This window comes from Engystomops pustulosus, chromosome 4 (assembly GCF_040894005.1).
Source record: "Engystomops pustulosus chromosome 4, aEngPut4.maternal, whole genome shotgun sequence".
NCBI classification, from domain to species: Eukaryota; Metazoa; Chordata; class Amphibia; order Anura; family Leptodactylidae; genus Engystomops; species Engystomops pustulosus.
The window spans coordinates 190,399,739-190,416,738 of record NC_092414.1 but is presented as its reverse complement, the minus strand read 5'-3'; the positions used below and the strand labels follow the sequence as shown (position 1 = coordinate 190,416,738).

The following is a 17,000-nucleotide window of genomic DNA, read 5'->3' as shown; positions in this document are numbered from 1 at the left end:
TCACAATTTGGACTAGATAGAGCTGGTCCCATGTAGTCCTCGTGCTGTCATCTCTAGGTAAGCAATGACTTTTCAATACTTTAAGGGGGGATGAAAGTTTTTTTTTGTCCACCACAACGCTGCACGGGCTTGGAGGTCCTGCCACTGCTCCGTCTGTATATTTCCAGTGAATCGAAAATTCTAGTGTGTTTTTTTTTTTTAGTAACTATAAATTGTGCGGTTCCTCTGTTATTCCTCCAGGAAACACAGGAATGACCTGAAAGCTGGACGTTGCTTTTCCTATTGGTAGATGAATGTGTCTCTATATTCTGGTACTGATCAGTGTAGGGACATACCCTATTGATAAGAAATAATGTGGTTGTAGTTCTGTTATTCCTCTTGGAAATGAATAAATAGATTGACAACTGAGTTATCTTTCCATTTGCCAAAGGGGTGTGTCCATATACAGTCTAATTATTCACAGCATTGATTGGACAATGTTAGTGTATAGGGACACAACCTCTAACTGCATAGAGCACACAAAATTTTCAGGAGGAACAACACAAGACAGAACTGTAAGAAAACCCATAGTTTGAGTTTGGCCGTGCGACCCAGACGTATTGACGGCCAAACAGCCATTCTGGCAAATTGATGACCCTAGCTACTAGCTAGGGGGACACTGTTCAGCCACCAATCCGGCAATATGCCCGGGTCACACAGCCGAACCTGAACTGAAACTACAGGTCCGCTTATTTCTACCCATAACTTGTCTTTTTGTAGTACTTTTAGTGAAAAATTTCCTCTTCTGCAGCCCATTGCGTTGCAGTGTCGACACCCAAAACATTACCTGTTGCCCCATTGCACTTGCACCCTGTGCTTCCGCTCTTGCACACCTGTAGGTTGCCTGATATGTCAGAGGTTGATATCAATGTTCTATTCTTAGAATAAGCCATCAAATGTATTGATCAGCCGAGCGACGAATCAGCACAGTGCCGTCTATTTTGCAGTGGTTGTTTGTGGTATTACAGCTTTTTGCTTTATTCTCTTTAATTAAGATGAGGACTTGGCTGCATTACCAAGCTTCACCTGTGGACAAACGTGGCACTGTTTTTGGAAGAAAGCGGGCATGTTTTTTGGACGATCTATATCTTTATTGAAGTCCATTTTTTTTCAGTTCCATGATGGACTCTTCACATGCGGCAGAGCAGCGGCGTGTAGAACGGTTACTGTTTACTGTTACTAGACCCCTCCAGCGCTAATAAGTGTTACATTGCCGGTGATTATAAAACAAGATGTCTGCCTCGACAGGCCCAGGAACTCCCCACAAACATGGCCCCGGGACTGTAGGCCTTAAATCAGGATACCACCTGCACCTCATATTCTGCGATTTCCAGTTCAGCAAGTGATGGAGGACAGGGGCTGAGGGAACAAGTCACAGCAGAGGGAAATCCAGCATACACGTGTGGGACGAGGGATGATATCACTCCCGTATGTCATCTGACAGATAAAAATACTCTACACCCGCACATCTAGGCTGCGACTTGCCTTCTTTTCAATGGAAATGCAAAATATGAAAAATATTATGACTATATAGAGTATAACTCAGTGGGGAACATTTACTTACCCCGTCCATGTAGTTCACCGAAAGTGCATTGTCCGACGATAATGAACTGTGCCGTGATTCACAAAGATAAGGGGGGTCATTTACTAAGGGCCCGATTCACGGTTTCCCGATGTGTTACCCGAATATTTCCGATTTGCGACGATTTTTCCTGTATTGCCCCGGGATTTTGACGCACGCGCTCGGATTGTGGCGCATATGCGCTGGCGTGCTTGCGACGGAAATCGGGGGCGTGGTCGAATGAAAACCCGACGGATTCGGAAAAACCGCCGCATTTAAAAAACAAAAAGTGACGCGGAGCTTGCACTTACCTTCACCAGGAATAGGCCGGTGTACTTGAGTGCATTTCAGCGGACTTCAGCGCAGCAGCGCCACCTGGTAGACGTCGGAGGAACTACCTTAGTGAATCCCGGCTGGACCCGAATCCACCGCAGAGAACACGCCGCTGGATCGCGAATGGACCGGGTAAGTAAATCTGCCCCAATGCGCCCGATATCCTGCTTCCCCGCTCAGGTCCACAGGAGTTCACCTTCCTGGTGCATGTAAATGCATTGTCTTGCGGCACAATTTTAAAGTTAAATCCTGCACTCAGTCCGAATTAGTTGGACCATTCGACAGTACGTCCCTGATTTGTGTCACATGAAAGCCAGCGCAGCTGCGACACAATCCCAGACACCTGTTAAATATCTATGCAAGCCGTGTAATCCTCGAAAAAAGTGCACAGTCTGTCGAAAGTGCAGCGCGCGACCCTCGGTAAATAAGCCCCAGTATTGTTAGTCTGTGGCCAAACAGCTGGACATGGTCTATCTGCTGACACTAAACCACCAATGGTGATGGGGAGGTCCATCTGTGGTCAGTGGATGAGGGGTGTCACTGCTGTGACTTTCCGGGGGCGAGTATTGTTTCTGTCACCAGTGATTGTTATGTAATGTCCTTCTTAGATTGTACATTGAACGTTTCCTGTTACACATTTACTGTAACTTCCAGAGGTCACAGCACAGAGAAGAAGATAGAGGACCGCATGTAGTTACTACAGGAAACGGAGGAGCAGATATCCATAGCAACCAGATTCCAGGTTGTTTTATGTCTCCGTGCCTGTGCTGCGCCTTTGCGCCTCAGTCGCATCTCTGTTTCACTTGTCTATGGTGTCTCTGGGTCTATGTCACCCTTCTGGACCTGTGTCAGTCTTCTGGTTCTCTGTAGCATCTCCAGCGCTGTGTCACACTGCTGCCATACCACCAGGCCTCTCATGCTTTGTGTCTCTGCTCTCACGTTGCTGGGCCTCTCTAGCACCTCCATGCCTCAGACGGTTTTGGGTCTCTGTAGTACATCTAGGCCTCTCACGCTTCTGGTCTCTGCTCTCATGCTTCTGGGCCTCTGTAGCACCACCTCCAGGCCTCTCTCACTTCTGGGCCTCTGTAGCACCTTTCAGTCTCTGTATCACCTCTAGGCCTCTCATGCTTCTGGGTCTCTATAGCACCTTCAGGCCTCTTGCGCTTCTGGGTCTTCTAGCACCTCTAGGCCTCTCACATTTCTGGGTCTCTGTAGCATCTCCAGGGCTGTCTCACACTTCTGGGCCTCAGTAGTACCTCTAGGCCTCTCACACTGCTTGTCCTCTGTTGCACCTCTAAGCCTCTCATGCTTCTGGGTCTCTGTAGCACCTCCAGGTCTCTCACACTTCTGGGCCTCTGTAGCACCTCCAGGTCTCTCACACTTCTGGGCCTCTGTAGCACCTCCAGGTCTCTCACACTTCTGGGCCTCTGTAGCACCTCCAGGTCTCTCACACTTCTGGGCCTCTGTAGCACCTCCAGGTCTCTCACACTTCTGGGCCTCTGTAGCACCCCCAGGTCTCTCACACTTCTGGGCCTCTGTAGCACCTCCAGGTCTCTCACACTTCTGGGCCTCTGTAGCACCTCCAGGTCTCTCACACTTCTGGGCCTCTGTAGCACCTCCAGGTCTCTCACACTTCTGGGCCTCTGTAGCACCTCCAGGTCTCTCACACTTCTGGGCCTCTGTAGCACCTCCAGGTCTCTCACACTTCTGGGCCTCTGTAGCACCTCCAGGTCTCTCACACTTCTGGGCCTCTGTAGCACCTCCAGGTCTCTCACACTTCTGGGCCTCTGTAGCACCTCCAGGTCTCTCACACTTCTGGGCCTCTGTAGCACCTCCAGGTCTCTCACACTTCTGGGCCTCTGTAGCACCTCCAGGTCTCTCACACTTCTGGGCCTCTGTAGCACCTCCAGGTCTCTCACACTTCTGGGCCTCTGTAGCACCTCCAGGTCTCTCACACTTCTGGGCCTCTGTAGCACCTCCAGGTCTCTCACACTTCTGGGCCTCTGTAGCACCTCCAGGTCTCTCACACTTCTGGGCCTCTGTAGCACCCCCAGGTCTCTCACACTTCTGGGCCTCTGTAGCACCTCCAGGTCTCTCACACTTCTGGGCCTCTGTAGCACCCCCAGGTCTCTCACACTTCTGGGCCTCTGTAGCACCTCCTGGTCTCTCACACTTCTGGGCCTCTGTAGCACCTCCAGGTCTCTCACACTTTTGGGCCTCTGTAGCACCTCCAGGTCTCTCACACTTCTGGGCCTCTGTAGCACCCCCAGGTCTCTCACACTTCTGGGCCTGTGTCACACACATGAGCCTCTGTGTCTCTCTCGTGTCTATCTTTCTCTCTGTATTGCACTGTGTTCTCTCAGTTTTTCCCCTCAGCCTTGTCCCTCATCACTACATCCTGCCATTACAATCTTAATTATAGCTGCAGAAAGTTCTTTTGTTTACGGCCTTGATGTTTCTCCTGACGTCAGACGCTTATTTTTTTTCCAGTAATTCCCATTTCCACCTTTTTAACATTCTCCTCTTGTGATATAACTTTGGCAGGAGTCGGCTTCATTCTTTATCCTGTAAGATGTATAAATGGATTGTTTGGGACGTATTTATTATGTTTCTGTCGAAAAGGGAACATGAGAGTATTATTATTAATCCATTTATGTTAGGGTTATTGCTACTAGTGGCACATTACCCAAATGAGTAACTTGACTATAACTACTAGAAGTTACCAATAGTCCCATAAAGCATGGACACCCACAAAACCCTGTCATAAGACTAGGATATCTACAGTATAAGTACTATAAACCCTATACTATACTTATGGCCGTTGCATATTCAAGCTACTAGAGGTTTTTCAGAGCGTTACTCCTTCAGATTAACCATTAACTTCTCCTCACTGTTTGCTTCTATTCCCGTGTCTTCCAGGGCAGATGTTAATGTGGAAGATTGGTCCTCTGGAGCCCCGGGTTACACAACCTATAGTGACTTGAATCCTCCTAGTGCCGGACTCTAGGAATCCACATTTTATTTGCCAAACTGGAAGCCCCTGTCTACAAATGAACAGGGTGACATGGAAAAGGAGCAGCTTTCGGTGGATGATGACCTTCTACCTATATATTATGTTCGACCTGACATAGGACCCGAAACTTTGTCCAGGGTTTCTGAAGAACACAAGGTATTCACAACTGGAGCTAATTCCGATCTCGGCCCCTTGTTGAACCATGACTCAAAGACTAATGAGTGGTCCATTGTGAAGAAACCTCCAGAAACAGCCAAAGAATTTGGTTTCATCCCAGGTACTAATGCTGGAAACTATTTAGAAACCCACAGGGAAGTCCAACAGGTTCCTCAGGCAGCATCTAAAGCCACCAACATGAAGACCCAAGTCAACGCATTGCCCAAGAACAACTCTGCTCAGGATGTCTTTTTGGCCAGCTTACTCCAGGCCCAGCTGTGTGTGATGGATCTCCAGGATGAGATCAATCAGTCCGAGAAATGTCCTCCCAGGAGCCGAATGCTGGAAACCTGGAAACCTCACATTGAGGTTGATGGTTTTCTGGACGAAGAGCTTCCCACTTTGGTAGAAGAGCAAGAAAGTGACGAAGCTTCATATTCGGACGTAGACATAGAAGACGAAAGCTTATTTTGTGATAACCCATTGTTCAAGAACTCAACAGACTCATGTTCTGCGGCTCACATTACACAGCTGTGTATTCCCGCAGGCCAATGTGAAGATACACATAGAGCAGAGGCTCATGGGAGTCAGCTGCTCTATGCACAAAGCGCCTGGGATATTAAAATATCAGGTACGAGAACAGATGCGTGGCATCAGATAACACGGGAAGAGTCACTGGAGGAGCTCCAGATTTATGAGGATGAGTGGGAGGAGAAGAGGGTGTTGTCTGCCAGCTCCAGGACCAAGAAGTGGCATGTCCCTGACACTCAGCACAATACTCAGAAGGTATGTGACGTGCATATTGAATTTTCTATAACTTAATTTAACAATATGTAAATGTTCTTCTGTTCTACGGGTGTCTGCTTGGCATCGCTGTCGGCATCAGATCACCATCAGATCTTGTTTAACTTTATTGGATCAGAATTTTGATTTGGGACTCCAGCTTAGCTAAACTGCCTACAGGGTGTCTGAAGTGATATGCCTCCAATCTCCTAAATTGTTAAAGGGAACCTGTCACCAGGAATGTCATTTTTAGCTTGTGACAGGTTCCAGTAGCCTATGCTATGTTGATTTTAAATATGCCTGTGTCAGCATTCTGAATAATTTCAGTAGTTTATAATAGTTTATTTTGCATTATCTGGCTCCCTGGCAGCAGCATGTGGTGAGTCCCCAAGATGGGGGCAACTGCAGCCTGTGTGTGCCTGCATCAGTCTTCTTTCCTTCACACTCATCCTGCTCCCTCACTGCTCCCCACTTCCAGTCATGTGCATTGAGCAGGCAGGGGAGAGAGATTGTGGAGTAAAGGAAGAATACATGCCCCCTTTTCCCCCCTCGGGACTCGGCACACTGCTGGCAGGGAGCCAGGTAATGTAAAATAAACTATTATAAAGTATTGAAATGATTCAGAATGCTGACAGACATAAAATCAGAATAGCATAGGTTTTTACCTGTCGCCAGCTAAAAATTACATTCCTGGTGACAGGTTCCTTGTAAGGCTTCCGGTTGGTTCAGCAACATTCCAGACTGGACTGAATTGTCCGTATTCATGAGGCAACTGTGACCAGTTGGATTCTGAGAACGCAAGTGACATCACTTATTGTGCCTCAACAAACCGACCAGGAGTCACATACTGGAATGGGTAGCTGGTAGGGTTGGTAAACTTTTTGCCCCCAAATTGGTTTAATAAACAAAAGGAGAACCTCTTTAAAAGGTGGTCATACACATTAGACTAACATTGGCTGAACCCCCTAATGTGTGTTCAGCCTGGCACATGTCCACATAAACAACCAGCAGACTGCTCCCCTCTCCACTTTTAGATATACAAAGCCTTCTTGTATCTAAGGTTTTAAAGGCATAGCTGTGGGCTAACAGAACAACATCTTTTCAATTCTCATTGCCAATTTTTGTAAAGGAACGTCCCTTTCAGGAGGCCACACGTCTGCTACCTGTCATTGTATTACTTAGAGCTGTATGATGGCTTGGTTTTTTTGCAGGATGGTCTGTAGTTTTCTTTGATACCATTTTAAGGGTACTAGTATGAGATTTTATTATTTTTTTAAAAGTAAATCAACCCGTAAAGTAAAAAAAAATCCTGATGCTTGCCCTCTCTAGTCTTGACACGCAGGGATCACCTAGAGAAAACAGCCAGGAGCGTGGGGACGGGATGTCAGGCGCTCAGGGCTGCTAATTATGCCCGCAACTTGTGTAATAGATGCTTCCTTCTCCTATGTTTGAGAGGGAGATGACTTTACACAAGGGGGCGTGCATAATTAGCAGCCCGGAGCGCCGGACATCTTGTCCCCATGCTCCGGGCTGCTTTTTATACGTTTTTTTTTTCTAGGTGATCCCTGTGTGTCAAGACTAGTGAGCAACGAGCATCGGGATCAAGATGAAGAGGAGCAGACATGAGTATTTTCAGTGTTTTTTTTTTACTTTTTCATACTGGTTGATTTCCTTTTAAGGTAGAACAAACTAGAAATGGCAATTTTGTCATTGTTTTAATTTTTTTCAAATAAAAAATCATTCCGATCATTACAATTACAGAAAAACTTACACAATATTGAAATATTTTTATATAAATATTTTCTGTATTTTTTAACCTTATTTTAAGTCACACTCAAGGATTCGTCTAGTACATCTGATCTCTGATATACACTGCAATAACTTACACAGTCTCACTCTAGATTAGTATTACACTCCGGCAGTTCTGATGACCATTGTTAGGCCTGGGCTGTCATAGCGACCCACTAAAGATTCCAGTTGGAAAAATTCTGAATGTGACATCGTCCTGAGACCATAGAGGTCCAGTCGTTTCATGATAATGTTATAATTTTATATAATAATGGGGTTCTGGCATCTTACTGCACAAACAGGTTAATAATAAAAATAAAAACGTTTATAGACAATTTAGTGAATTTTAGTGGGGTCACTTTCCCTATTGTGGTCGAGTTATGTGATAACACGTATGTTATTACATGTAGACTTCCTCCATCAATACTAGCAGTAGTTAGGCAGAAGAGCAGGCGTGAGTCACATGGCCGCGGCTGTCTTTGTGGCTGTTGCTGCACTTACATCCGTTTCGGCAGAAACCACGGGTGTGTGCAGACCTCGCTGTATGCAAGTGACACTCGCTTTGTCTCATTAGTTCTCTGCAGGCAGGGTGGAGCGAGGACACTTACTTGTGTATCTAACAGACTCTGTACCTTTCAGGATGGCTTAAGGAGGACAGAAGAAACACCGAAAATGATGACGGCGTTCACCTCTACTGCAAGTGTCACCCAAACCCGTGAGTGTGAATTTCTTCCGAATACTTGAGCTGGGAACTTGTTCTCAGATCAATCACAATGTAACTTGTGACGAGGAGACTCCTCATTATTCCATTATTCTTATAAGAGTTTGGAGTGGTTGTGGTTCGGGTGCTGTGATCCCCAACCTGGAATAAAGGGACTATAGTGGTGCCGCTTGGCTTCACTTTTTTTTTCTTTTTTCCATCTATCTTGTACGTTACTGCTAGTGGCCACGCTAAACCCACGTGCCTTCTCAATCCAACATAATGGATCAAGATAGCAATGCTGCATCTGCTACTGCATTAAGTAGGGGAAACTGAGACAAAATAATCTCAACTAAAACAAAGGGCCACATTTACTTACCCGGTCCTGTCGCGGTCCCACGTTGCGTTGTCCGACAAGGATTCGGGTCCAGTGCGATTCACTAAGGTTGTGCGTCCAATTTCCTGCAGGAGTCGCTTCTGCGCTGAGGTCCGGCGGAGTTCACCTTCTTCTTCCTGGTGCATGTGAGCGCTTGATCTTGCGACAGATTTTGCAAGAAACACCCCCCCCCACCACCACCCATTTCTGTTGCATGCAAGCCGGCGCCGATGCACCACAATCCGATCGCGAAAACCCCTTTAAGGACGCCCGACTTACAGACGACCCCTAGTTACAGCCTCCCTGCCCTCTGTGACCTTTGGTGAAGCTCTCTGAATGCTTTACTCTTGTCCCAGGCTGCAATGATCAGCTGTAAGGTGTCTGTAATGAAGCTTTATTGATAATCCTTGTTCACATGGCAGCACAAAATTTGGAAATTCCAATTGTCACTGGAAAAAAAAATTGGCTGGCGTTAGGATTCTAAAGTATACACGATGTGACTTGTATACAAATTCAACTTGTATGTAACCCGGGGATTGTCTGTAATGCAATGCTCCATTCACTTTCATGATGCTTCAGAATACTTGAGAAAGTCTTTATTTATCACCGGAGGTACTTATTCACATGGGACACGTGCACTATAGACTATTTTATAAAGTCTTCGAAAAAACCTTACTCCAGCAATAGCAAGATATAGCAGATCTATGGATGGATCTGCTCCCAGTGTAATTAGAAAGGTGATTACTACTAAGACGTGCGAGTTATTACTATCAACTGCAACCGTTCCAGGATTCTTTTTTTAAATAAACCCTAACCCTAATAAATTCTTTATGAATATTTTAGCAAAAGACTAAATGATAAGCTCTGCAGGGGATATTTTTCATACACTGGCTCAAGTAGGATAAAGTCCCTAGCCCTTCCGGCTGCTGGATATCATGTATTTGGCAGGGCGGCTGTGCCAGTTTATAAATGCCATGGGCTAAAAGCTTCCAAGGCTATGGTAAGTGTGCTGGCGGGGTGCAGGAACCACTCCTCCACCGACTGCAGCCCCCTTCACACCCTCTGGGCATGGAGGTTACGTAAAGCGGGATATACCGTAATCGCAATGACTGGAAGTTCGCTAGTAATTGCGATTATTTCAGGGCTTGTACACCAGAAAAGTGTATGTATCGTTTTATTTGTATGTGTCCCCTATGATTTGTAAAGCGCTTCAGAATAAGATGTCGCTATATAAATAAAAGTAATAATTATTATATTAAGTGACGTACAAGCACTGATAAATCTCCCCCCGTGTGCCTGTAAAGGGAGTATGTTAGTTAGTGATGCCCTGTGCTTCCTGCAGCCTCTGCACTGATTTTGGAGGTGTGTCGGAGAGTTCTAGGAATGAAGAGGGCAAATGTAGGAGTAACATTGTAATATGAAGTAGTCGTCTTGTAGAAGCAGTGACTCTTCACAGATACAGGGATTACAAAAACTTGTTATTGAAATGGCAAAGTCTGGTGCACAACAACTGAGCTGGAAGGGAAAGCCCTGTGATTCCAGCAGCCTCAGCGCTGATTCTGTCAGTGTGTAGGAGAGTGAGAGAAGGTAACATGAAGTAACAGTGAATATCCGGTGACCATGGCCGAGTCTAAATCACTTCTTGTAATTGAATTATCAAGGAGAGGTCTGACGATAAGACGTTTAGCAGCAAGGAAATCGTGAATAGTCCAAGCACTTATTACGTGAATAAAGGCTTGTTCACATGGGGCACCTTCACCATAGACCTAGAAAACCTGGCCCCAGCAATACCAAGATATATGCAGATCTATGGGCGGATCTACTCCCATTGTAATTTAGGCAGGTGACTACTACTTAGATATGCAAATTAATATTTCCATTCTAATAACATGTCAAGCAAACAAGAGATCATATTAGATGACGGAGACATCCAGAGCTATTTATAATTCCTATCATTATGTTACTTCCTAGTGAGATGTAAAAGTTGCTGATGTGACAATACAGCGTGTGATTTTTTTTTTTCCTTGGGTAGAATTAACCCGCGAGCTTCTCTAAACCTGTCACGCTCTCTTTAGCTTGGGAAAAAAAATTCTGTAGAACTTACAATTTTCTCTATTTTAATTCCTGTCTATTAGTATTTAGCTCCACCCAGCTGACCCAAACGTTTCATGAAGAAGTGAAAATTTCGATGTCAATTTTGGAGTTTCCCTTTAAATCTGTACATCCCATACAGATGTATGTTACTATGTGAGAGCTCATCGGACCGTGACCTACGCTTCCCCCAAGTCATGACATACATACCTCCGTCATTGTTCACACATTGTGGTGTTGGGTGTGTTCCAGAATTCCTTAATTTACAACCCGCTATATGAATACCACTACAAATACGTGAGAATATGATAATTTATCGAGGCTCATTAAAGACATAATAAAAAATCATTTAGAAAACTAAATGTAAAAAAATAAATAAATAAAAAAGGGAACCTGTCAGTAAGTTTGGGGCTCCAGCACCTTTCATAGAGTTGGAGGTCCCTGACCTGTGTGACTAAGGCCCCATACCCACGACCTTCTTAGGGACACATATCCGGCTGCAATATACATATGGCCGGGTATGGCCCCCGGGCTCGGTAGTGTGAGCACAACATGTGCTCCCTTTTCAGTGCCGTGCCCATGCACTCATCCTTCCTCCTCTCCATCGCGCCTCCTAGCTGGGCGAGCATACGTCAGTGTGAATGGAGCCTTACTCTTGGAGCCTTACCCAGCTATAATGTTCCTGAGTTATCCAAGGCTAATTGTGCCAGGTATAGGGTATGAAATATCCTAATTCATTTATGTGAAATCTCACCTTTTTAGCTATAAAAAAAAAATTTCCCCCATAGTCATGTGAAAATGAGCAGAGAAGAGTCACATTTTAGCTGAGAAGAGTCAGGTTTAGAGGCTACAGGGGGAGTGGCACTTCTGACGTCCTGATCTTCGGTTTCATAGGACTTAGAAATGAATATAAGAATCTCATTGTTCAGATCTCATCAGACTTGTGGTGCTGTGATCTACAGAACTGGAGATAGAGGCAGGGAATTGCATCTTTATCTGCAGCTCACGTCTCCAACTATTTATTTAAAGAAAGTCTGCCTTCAAAATCCATCATGATAAACCAGGGACACTTACTCTTAGATCCAGGCACCGTGACTGTGGTAATCTTCTTATATTTATGATCCATGGCCTCCTTCCTTCTAAAATCAACTTTTATAATTATGCTAATGAGCCTGAAGAGCTCTGGGATGTTACAAAAGCCCCTCCGTGCTTCAGCTTCACAGGCTGTTATACTGTCTCCCCCTCCCCTGCTCTCTCTCTGCACTTCTCCCTCCCTCTGCCTGATGTAATCTCACTGCCCCTGGTTTATCATGCTGGATTTTGATGGTGGATTTCACTGCCTGTATCTCTGGGTCTGTATATCACTGAACCACAATCCTGATGCAATCTGAACAATGATATTCTCGCCTTTATGATGACACCTATGACATGTTTCTAGGTGCTCTAGAGTTGCATATAGGGGCATCTGAAGTGACGCTCCCCCTGAAGCATGTAAACTTGACACACTTCTGTCAAAATATGACTCTTCTCTGCTCATTTTCACATAACTTTGGAGGAGATTTTTCATAGGTAATGATTTCACATAAAAGGGAATTTATACCCTACCTGTGGGTAATATCCCGTGCCAACAAGTCCACCTGTGCGCGGTGAACCCGAATCCAATACCCTTTGCTAGGCCAAAACATTGGAGTGTGTGCAATGAAGTAAAACGCCAGCACAGCGAATAACCTTGCCCATTGCACATGTGTCGGGGGTATGAAACTAATTCAAGATCCCTAAACGAAATGCTTCTGTCTAATGACTCTCATATCAAAGATTAGTGACCTTTCCTCTCTCCTCTCACAGCACCCATAGCCCCCGGCCAGGACCCCGCTGCTGCTGCTGAAGAGGAAGGTTTACTGTTTTCCGATCCTGGTTTCTGGACCAAATTATTAATAGAAGATGAGAATCCGGAGCAGAAGAACCCACCTTCTGAGACACTGAAGGACGGTCCGTTCACTCCACATGAAGACCTGGTACCGGTGCAGGACCATGATGGGGACGTGCTTATAGACAACCATAATGAAGAAGATGCACATATGTTGTGCCAGCGCTGCCAAGTCAGGGAACATGTGGACAATAAATCGCCAACTCAGGACGAAACGGATTGTAAACCTCCAGAGATCGTCGTAGATCAGTCAGACGATGTGTCCACGGATCTGGAGACTTCTGGGTAAGATTAGGGCATTGGGTTGCCCATAACCCTGTAATAGGTGCCCCGTTTTGGCTTTGCATCAGTACAGACTGAGTGTAGAGACGTCAGACTTTATAAACTTATCTCCCTACCTACCTGTGAACACTGACTTGTTGTTGCTTTGCAGCTCCGAGGAGGTGACGTATGTGGAAGCCATACCCAAGTCTCAGGACGTGGAGGCCGCCCGCTGCTTGGCACTGAAGTTATTCCACCTGGACGGTTTTGATAGATCTCAGGTTGCTCCCTACATTCAAAAAAAGTAAGTTTTGTCACTGAAATGCAGTATTCTGCTCTCTGATTAGAGAAGAGCAAGTGCAATAACGGAAACGTCTTATATTTTCTCAGTAATGAGTTCAGTGCCTTGGTGGCCGAGGAATATCTTGCACTTTTCGACTTCACAGGGAAAAGCCTGGATGTAGCTCTGAGGTGAGACGCCTACGGTTTTATTTTATGGACATTTATCTGCTTGTTTGGTAGGCCAGGTTTTTTTTTTTTTTTAATTCGAGAAACTAAAATCACATGAAATGTAAACTTGACACATTTCAGTCAAAATATGACTCTTCTCTGCTCATTTTCACATAACTTTGGAGGAGATTTTTCATAGGTAATGATTTCACATAAAAGAGGGAATATATATCCTACCTGAGGGTAAAAGTCGGTGCCAACAAGTCCACCTGTGCACGGTAAAACCGAATCCAATATCCTTTGCTAGGCCAAAACATGGGAGTGTGTGCAATGAATTAATACGCCAACACAGCGAATAACCTTGGCTTCACTATGCCCATTGCGCATGTTGATTATCATGTAATAATGGGGTGCAAGAATACTTTCTTCTGATAGAGGTAATTTGTCTGAATGTTATTCCTCCCTACCCCTCGATGCACTTGCACACTCGGTTTAGACAAAATTTATAAGATTGATAAGCTGCTACCAGACACCTCTGATGGGGTTTATCTTTATCCCGAGATTGTAGGGATTGGACACATGAAAAACTCAGCATCGTATCCTTATCTATCCCAGGGAGAGTCAGGGAAGTCACACATTGGGGCACATTTACTTACAAAGTTGGACAATTCACTAAAAGTACGCTGACTGTGTGTAATGCTTGGTGCTAACGATTCACTAAGAACGAGCGCCAGAAATCCGGTCCGACAGAGTTCACCATCTTTTTTTGTGGTGCACCTTTAACATAGGGCGTGCAACACAATCTAAAAGTTAAATAAGGTGCTTGGTCCGACAGCACGCCCCCTAATTTGCGTTGCATGGATACACAAAAGGGTCATGTGCGACACATTAGAGGCGCAGACACTTATTAAATACCTATGCAAGCCATTTAGCCTAGAAGAATGTGCAAAGTCAGACAAAAGTGCGTCGCAAAGCCCTTAGTAAATGAGCCCAATTGGGTTTTTTCTGTTCCCACAAAAATTGTCTATCATTATTCTACCGTGTGTGGCAGGGCTTTGTACGTACTCTTTTTCTCTGTCTGCTTTCTTTCTATCAATATTAAATCTGATGTCGCAGAGTTTGCTCTAATTACTGTCTTTAATATGGTCAGGTCTCTGCTACAAGAACTGGTACTGACCGGGGAAACCCAGGAACGAGAGCGGGTCCTCTTCCATTTCTCCAAACGTTTCCACAGCTGTAACCCTAAGGATTACCAGTCAGCAGGTGAGAGCGGTCCTGATATACGTGTCCTGGTTATTCTTCATTCTGTCCTGTGTGTTCAGGTTGTACCCGGCCAGAGCTCATTACATTTAACGCTGTTTCAGATGCTGTTCACACGTTGACTTGTGCCCTTATGCTTCTGAATTCAGATCTACATGGGCAGGTAAGATTTTTAGGTATAATGCAGATTTTCTTGCAGTCCGTGAGATGCTGGGTTCTCCTTTCTGATTTATTGTATATATACATCATAAATATTATGTATACATCTTATAGACTTATGTATATGTATACGTATTAGAGCTTTTTTAATAAGGGTCCCGCATCGGCATTTCCATCAGGTTTTCCGGCGTTTTCAGGGATCGTGCCGCTGGGACAGGTATTTAGCAGCCGATTATGTTGCACATGATTTTGGCTTTCATGCGACACAAATCGGGGGGGGGGGGGGGGATGATCCGACAGATTTGGATAAAACGCAGGATTTCATTTGAAAATTGTGTCACAAGACATGCACTTACATACACCAAGAGGGAGATGGTCAACTCTGGCGGACCTGAGCGGGGAAGCGACACATGCAGAGATCAGGTGCACAATCTTATTGAATTGCGGCACAGTGCATTGTCATCGGACAATGCACTTTCGAGATCTCCTCCAGACCGGGTAAGTAAATGTGCCCCAGTATGTATATATTATGCATACATCTTATAAAAAGTTAAGAAAAAACAGCTAACACCCACGATCAGTGATCGCACCAGTGGTATTTAAAAGGTTAATACCCATGATATGTGCCAACACCGAATCTGAACTCCTGAAACCACAGTACATCACAGACCCGGGCTGTGCAGTGGGCCCTGCAACTGCACACTGCTTGTAGTCTGCATGTCATACCTAGCGTAGCAGTGTCCTGCTGGTGCAGCACATCCCAGCTGCCCGCTGAAGCCTCCTCTACAGTAACTTTCAATGTGCCATGTTATTATGAGTATATTATTGCCATACAATTCTGTTTCCCTATTGATTCTCCCAGTCGATCACCTTCTTTGGATGGTGTAACTATAAACCGGACATAATGTTCAGCTCAGCTTCATACCAATGATGTTTCTGAACTTTCTTTCTATAGAATATTGGGAAGAGTATGACCTCACAAGAATTTATTAATAACCTTGAAGGCATGAATGATGGGACCAATTTTCCTAAGGAGCTTCTTAAGGTAAAGGACCAAGCTTTTTTTAATGGTTAACTATTTTGTGTAAACTACAAAAATCTGTCGTCCACTCCGTCAACACAAAGGTGCTGAGTTAGAAAAAGCAGACAGTCATGAACTACACCAATGACACAAGATCTAGTGTAGTTTCAGACTGTACATTTAAGACACTGTTAGTAAATCTGCCTAAATTAAAATTTAAAGGAAATCTACCACCAGGATTTAGGATTGTATACTAAGCACTCTTACATACTGCTGTATGCCCCCTCTTATTTTAGCTTTTCATGCCCTCCTATTCACAAAAAAAGGCTTTCAAATCATGTGAACCTGAGGGGCTCCGGGCTCCATAGCTGTTAATAAAGCCCAGAACCCCTCAGACTCATTTGCATAATAATTTGCTTTATAACCCATGATCCTGGCGGTAGTTTTACTTTAACATAAGAGCCTTCTGATAGCGAGTAGACTGAAAAGCCACAAAGGATTTTGGACTTCCTCCAGTTTTCTCAGCGTCATTGTTTCCGTTGTAATGTGACTGATGCCATTTATAACAATAGATATTTCTTATACAACCTTGGGGACGGAGAACAAGTGTACATAGCTCCACAGAAGTGTGATCACAAACCTCAAATATGTGGACACCACTACAAATAACCTTACTTCATACACAGTCAACAAAAAGTGAAGTGGGATCTCTGGATATCAGTGCAATGCCACAAACCTGACATGCATCTTTACATTATTACAGTATCATGTATTAGTACATAGGTATAATACGGTTCCATTATTTATTTCTTTTTTTAGGCCTTGTACAACTCTATCCGTACAGAGAAGTTGGAATGGGCCATGTGAGTAGACTATATTCTTACAACTATTTTCTGTTGTCAGTATATTTCAATGACCACATTTGGGTTATAGGCTCCATTTAGACCCTTATTGATACATAGAACAGAACCAAGGAATTGAAGTAAAAATATTAACCAGTCTTATATGTGATGGACATTTCTTTTGTCTACTCATAAGGGGGAAGTTATCATATACCGGCGTGCCCCCTTGCGACAGATACA

General features: G+C 44.6%; 1 protein-coding gene across 5 annotated transcripts in view; it reads left to right on the top strand.

Annotated features, from left to right (window-relative positions):
- The window catches only part of PSD4 (pleckstrin and Sec7 domain containing 4), a 34,000-nt gene that overhangs the window by 10,897 nt on the left and 6,103 nt on the right, over window positions 1-17,000 (top strand). For 2 of the 5 annotated variants that reach the window (XM_072148992.1, XM_072148993.1), the window contains exons 2-10: window positions 4,853-5,888; window positions 8,313-8,388; window positions 12,686-13,052; window positions 13,201-13,332; window positions 13,419-13,499; window positions 14,629-14,741; window positions 14,843-14,901; window positions 15,853-15,942; window positions 16,738-16,781. In XM_072148992.1, the coding sequence (XP_072005093.1) occupies window positions 4,998-5,888; window positions 8,313-8,388; window positions 12,686-13,052; window positions 13,201-13,332; window positions 13,419-13,499; window positions 14,629-14,741; window positions 14,843-14,901; window positions 15,853-15,942; window positions 16,738-16,781 (1,853 nt within the window). In that variant the 5' untranslated portion in view covers window positions 4,853-4,997. Of the gene's footprint in view, window positions 1-2,587; window positions 2,676-4,852; window positions 5,889-7,883; window positions 7,976-8,132; window positions 8,198-8,312; window positions 8,389-12,685; window positions 13,053-13,200; window positions 13,333-13,418; window positions 13,500-14,628; window positions 14,742-14,842; window positions 14,902-15,852; window positions 15,943-16,737; window positions 16,782-17,000 lie in introns of those variants that run through there. The other 3 variants (XM_072148994.1, XM_072148995.1, XM_072148996.1) reach the window with 3 other exon arrangements.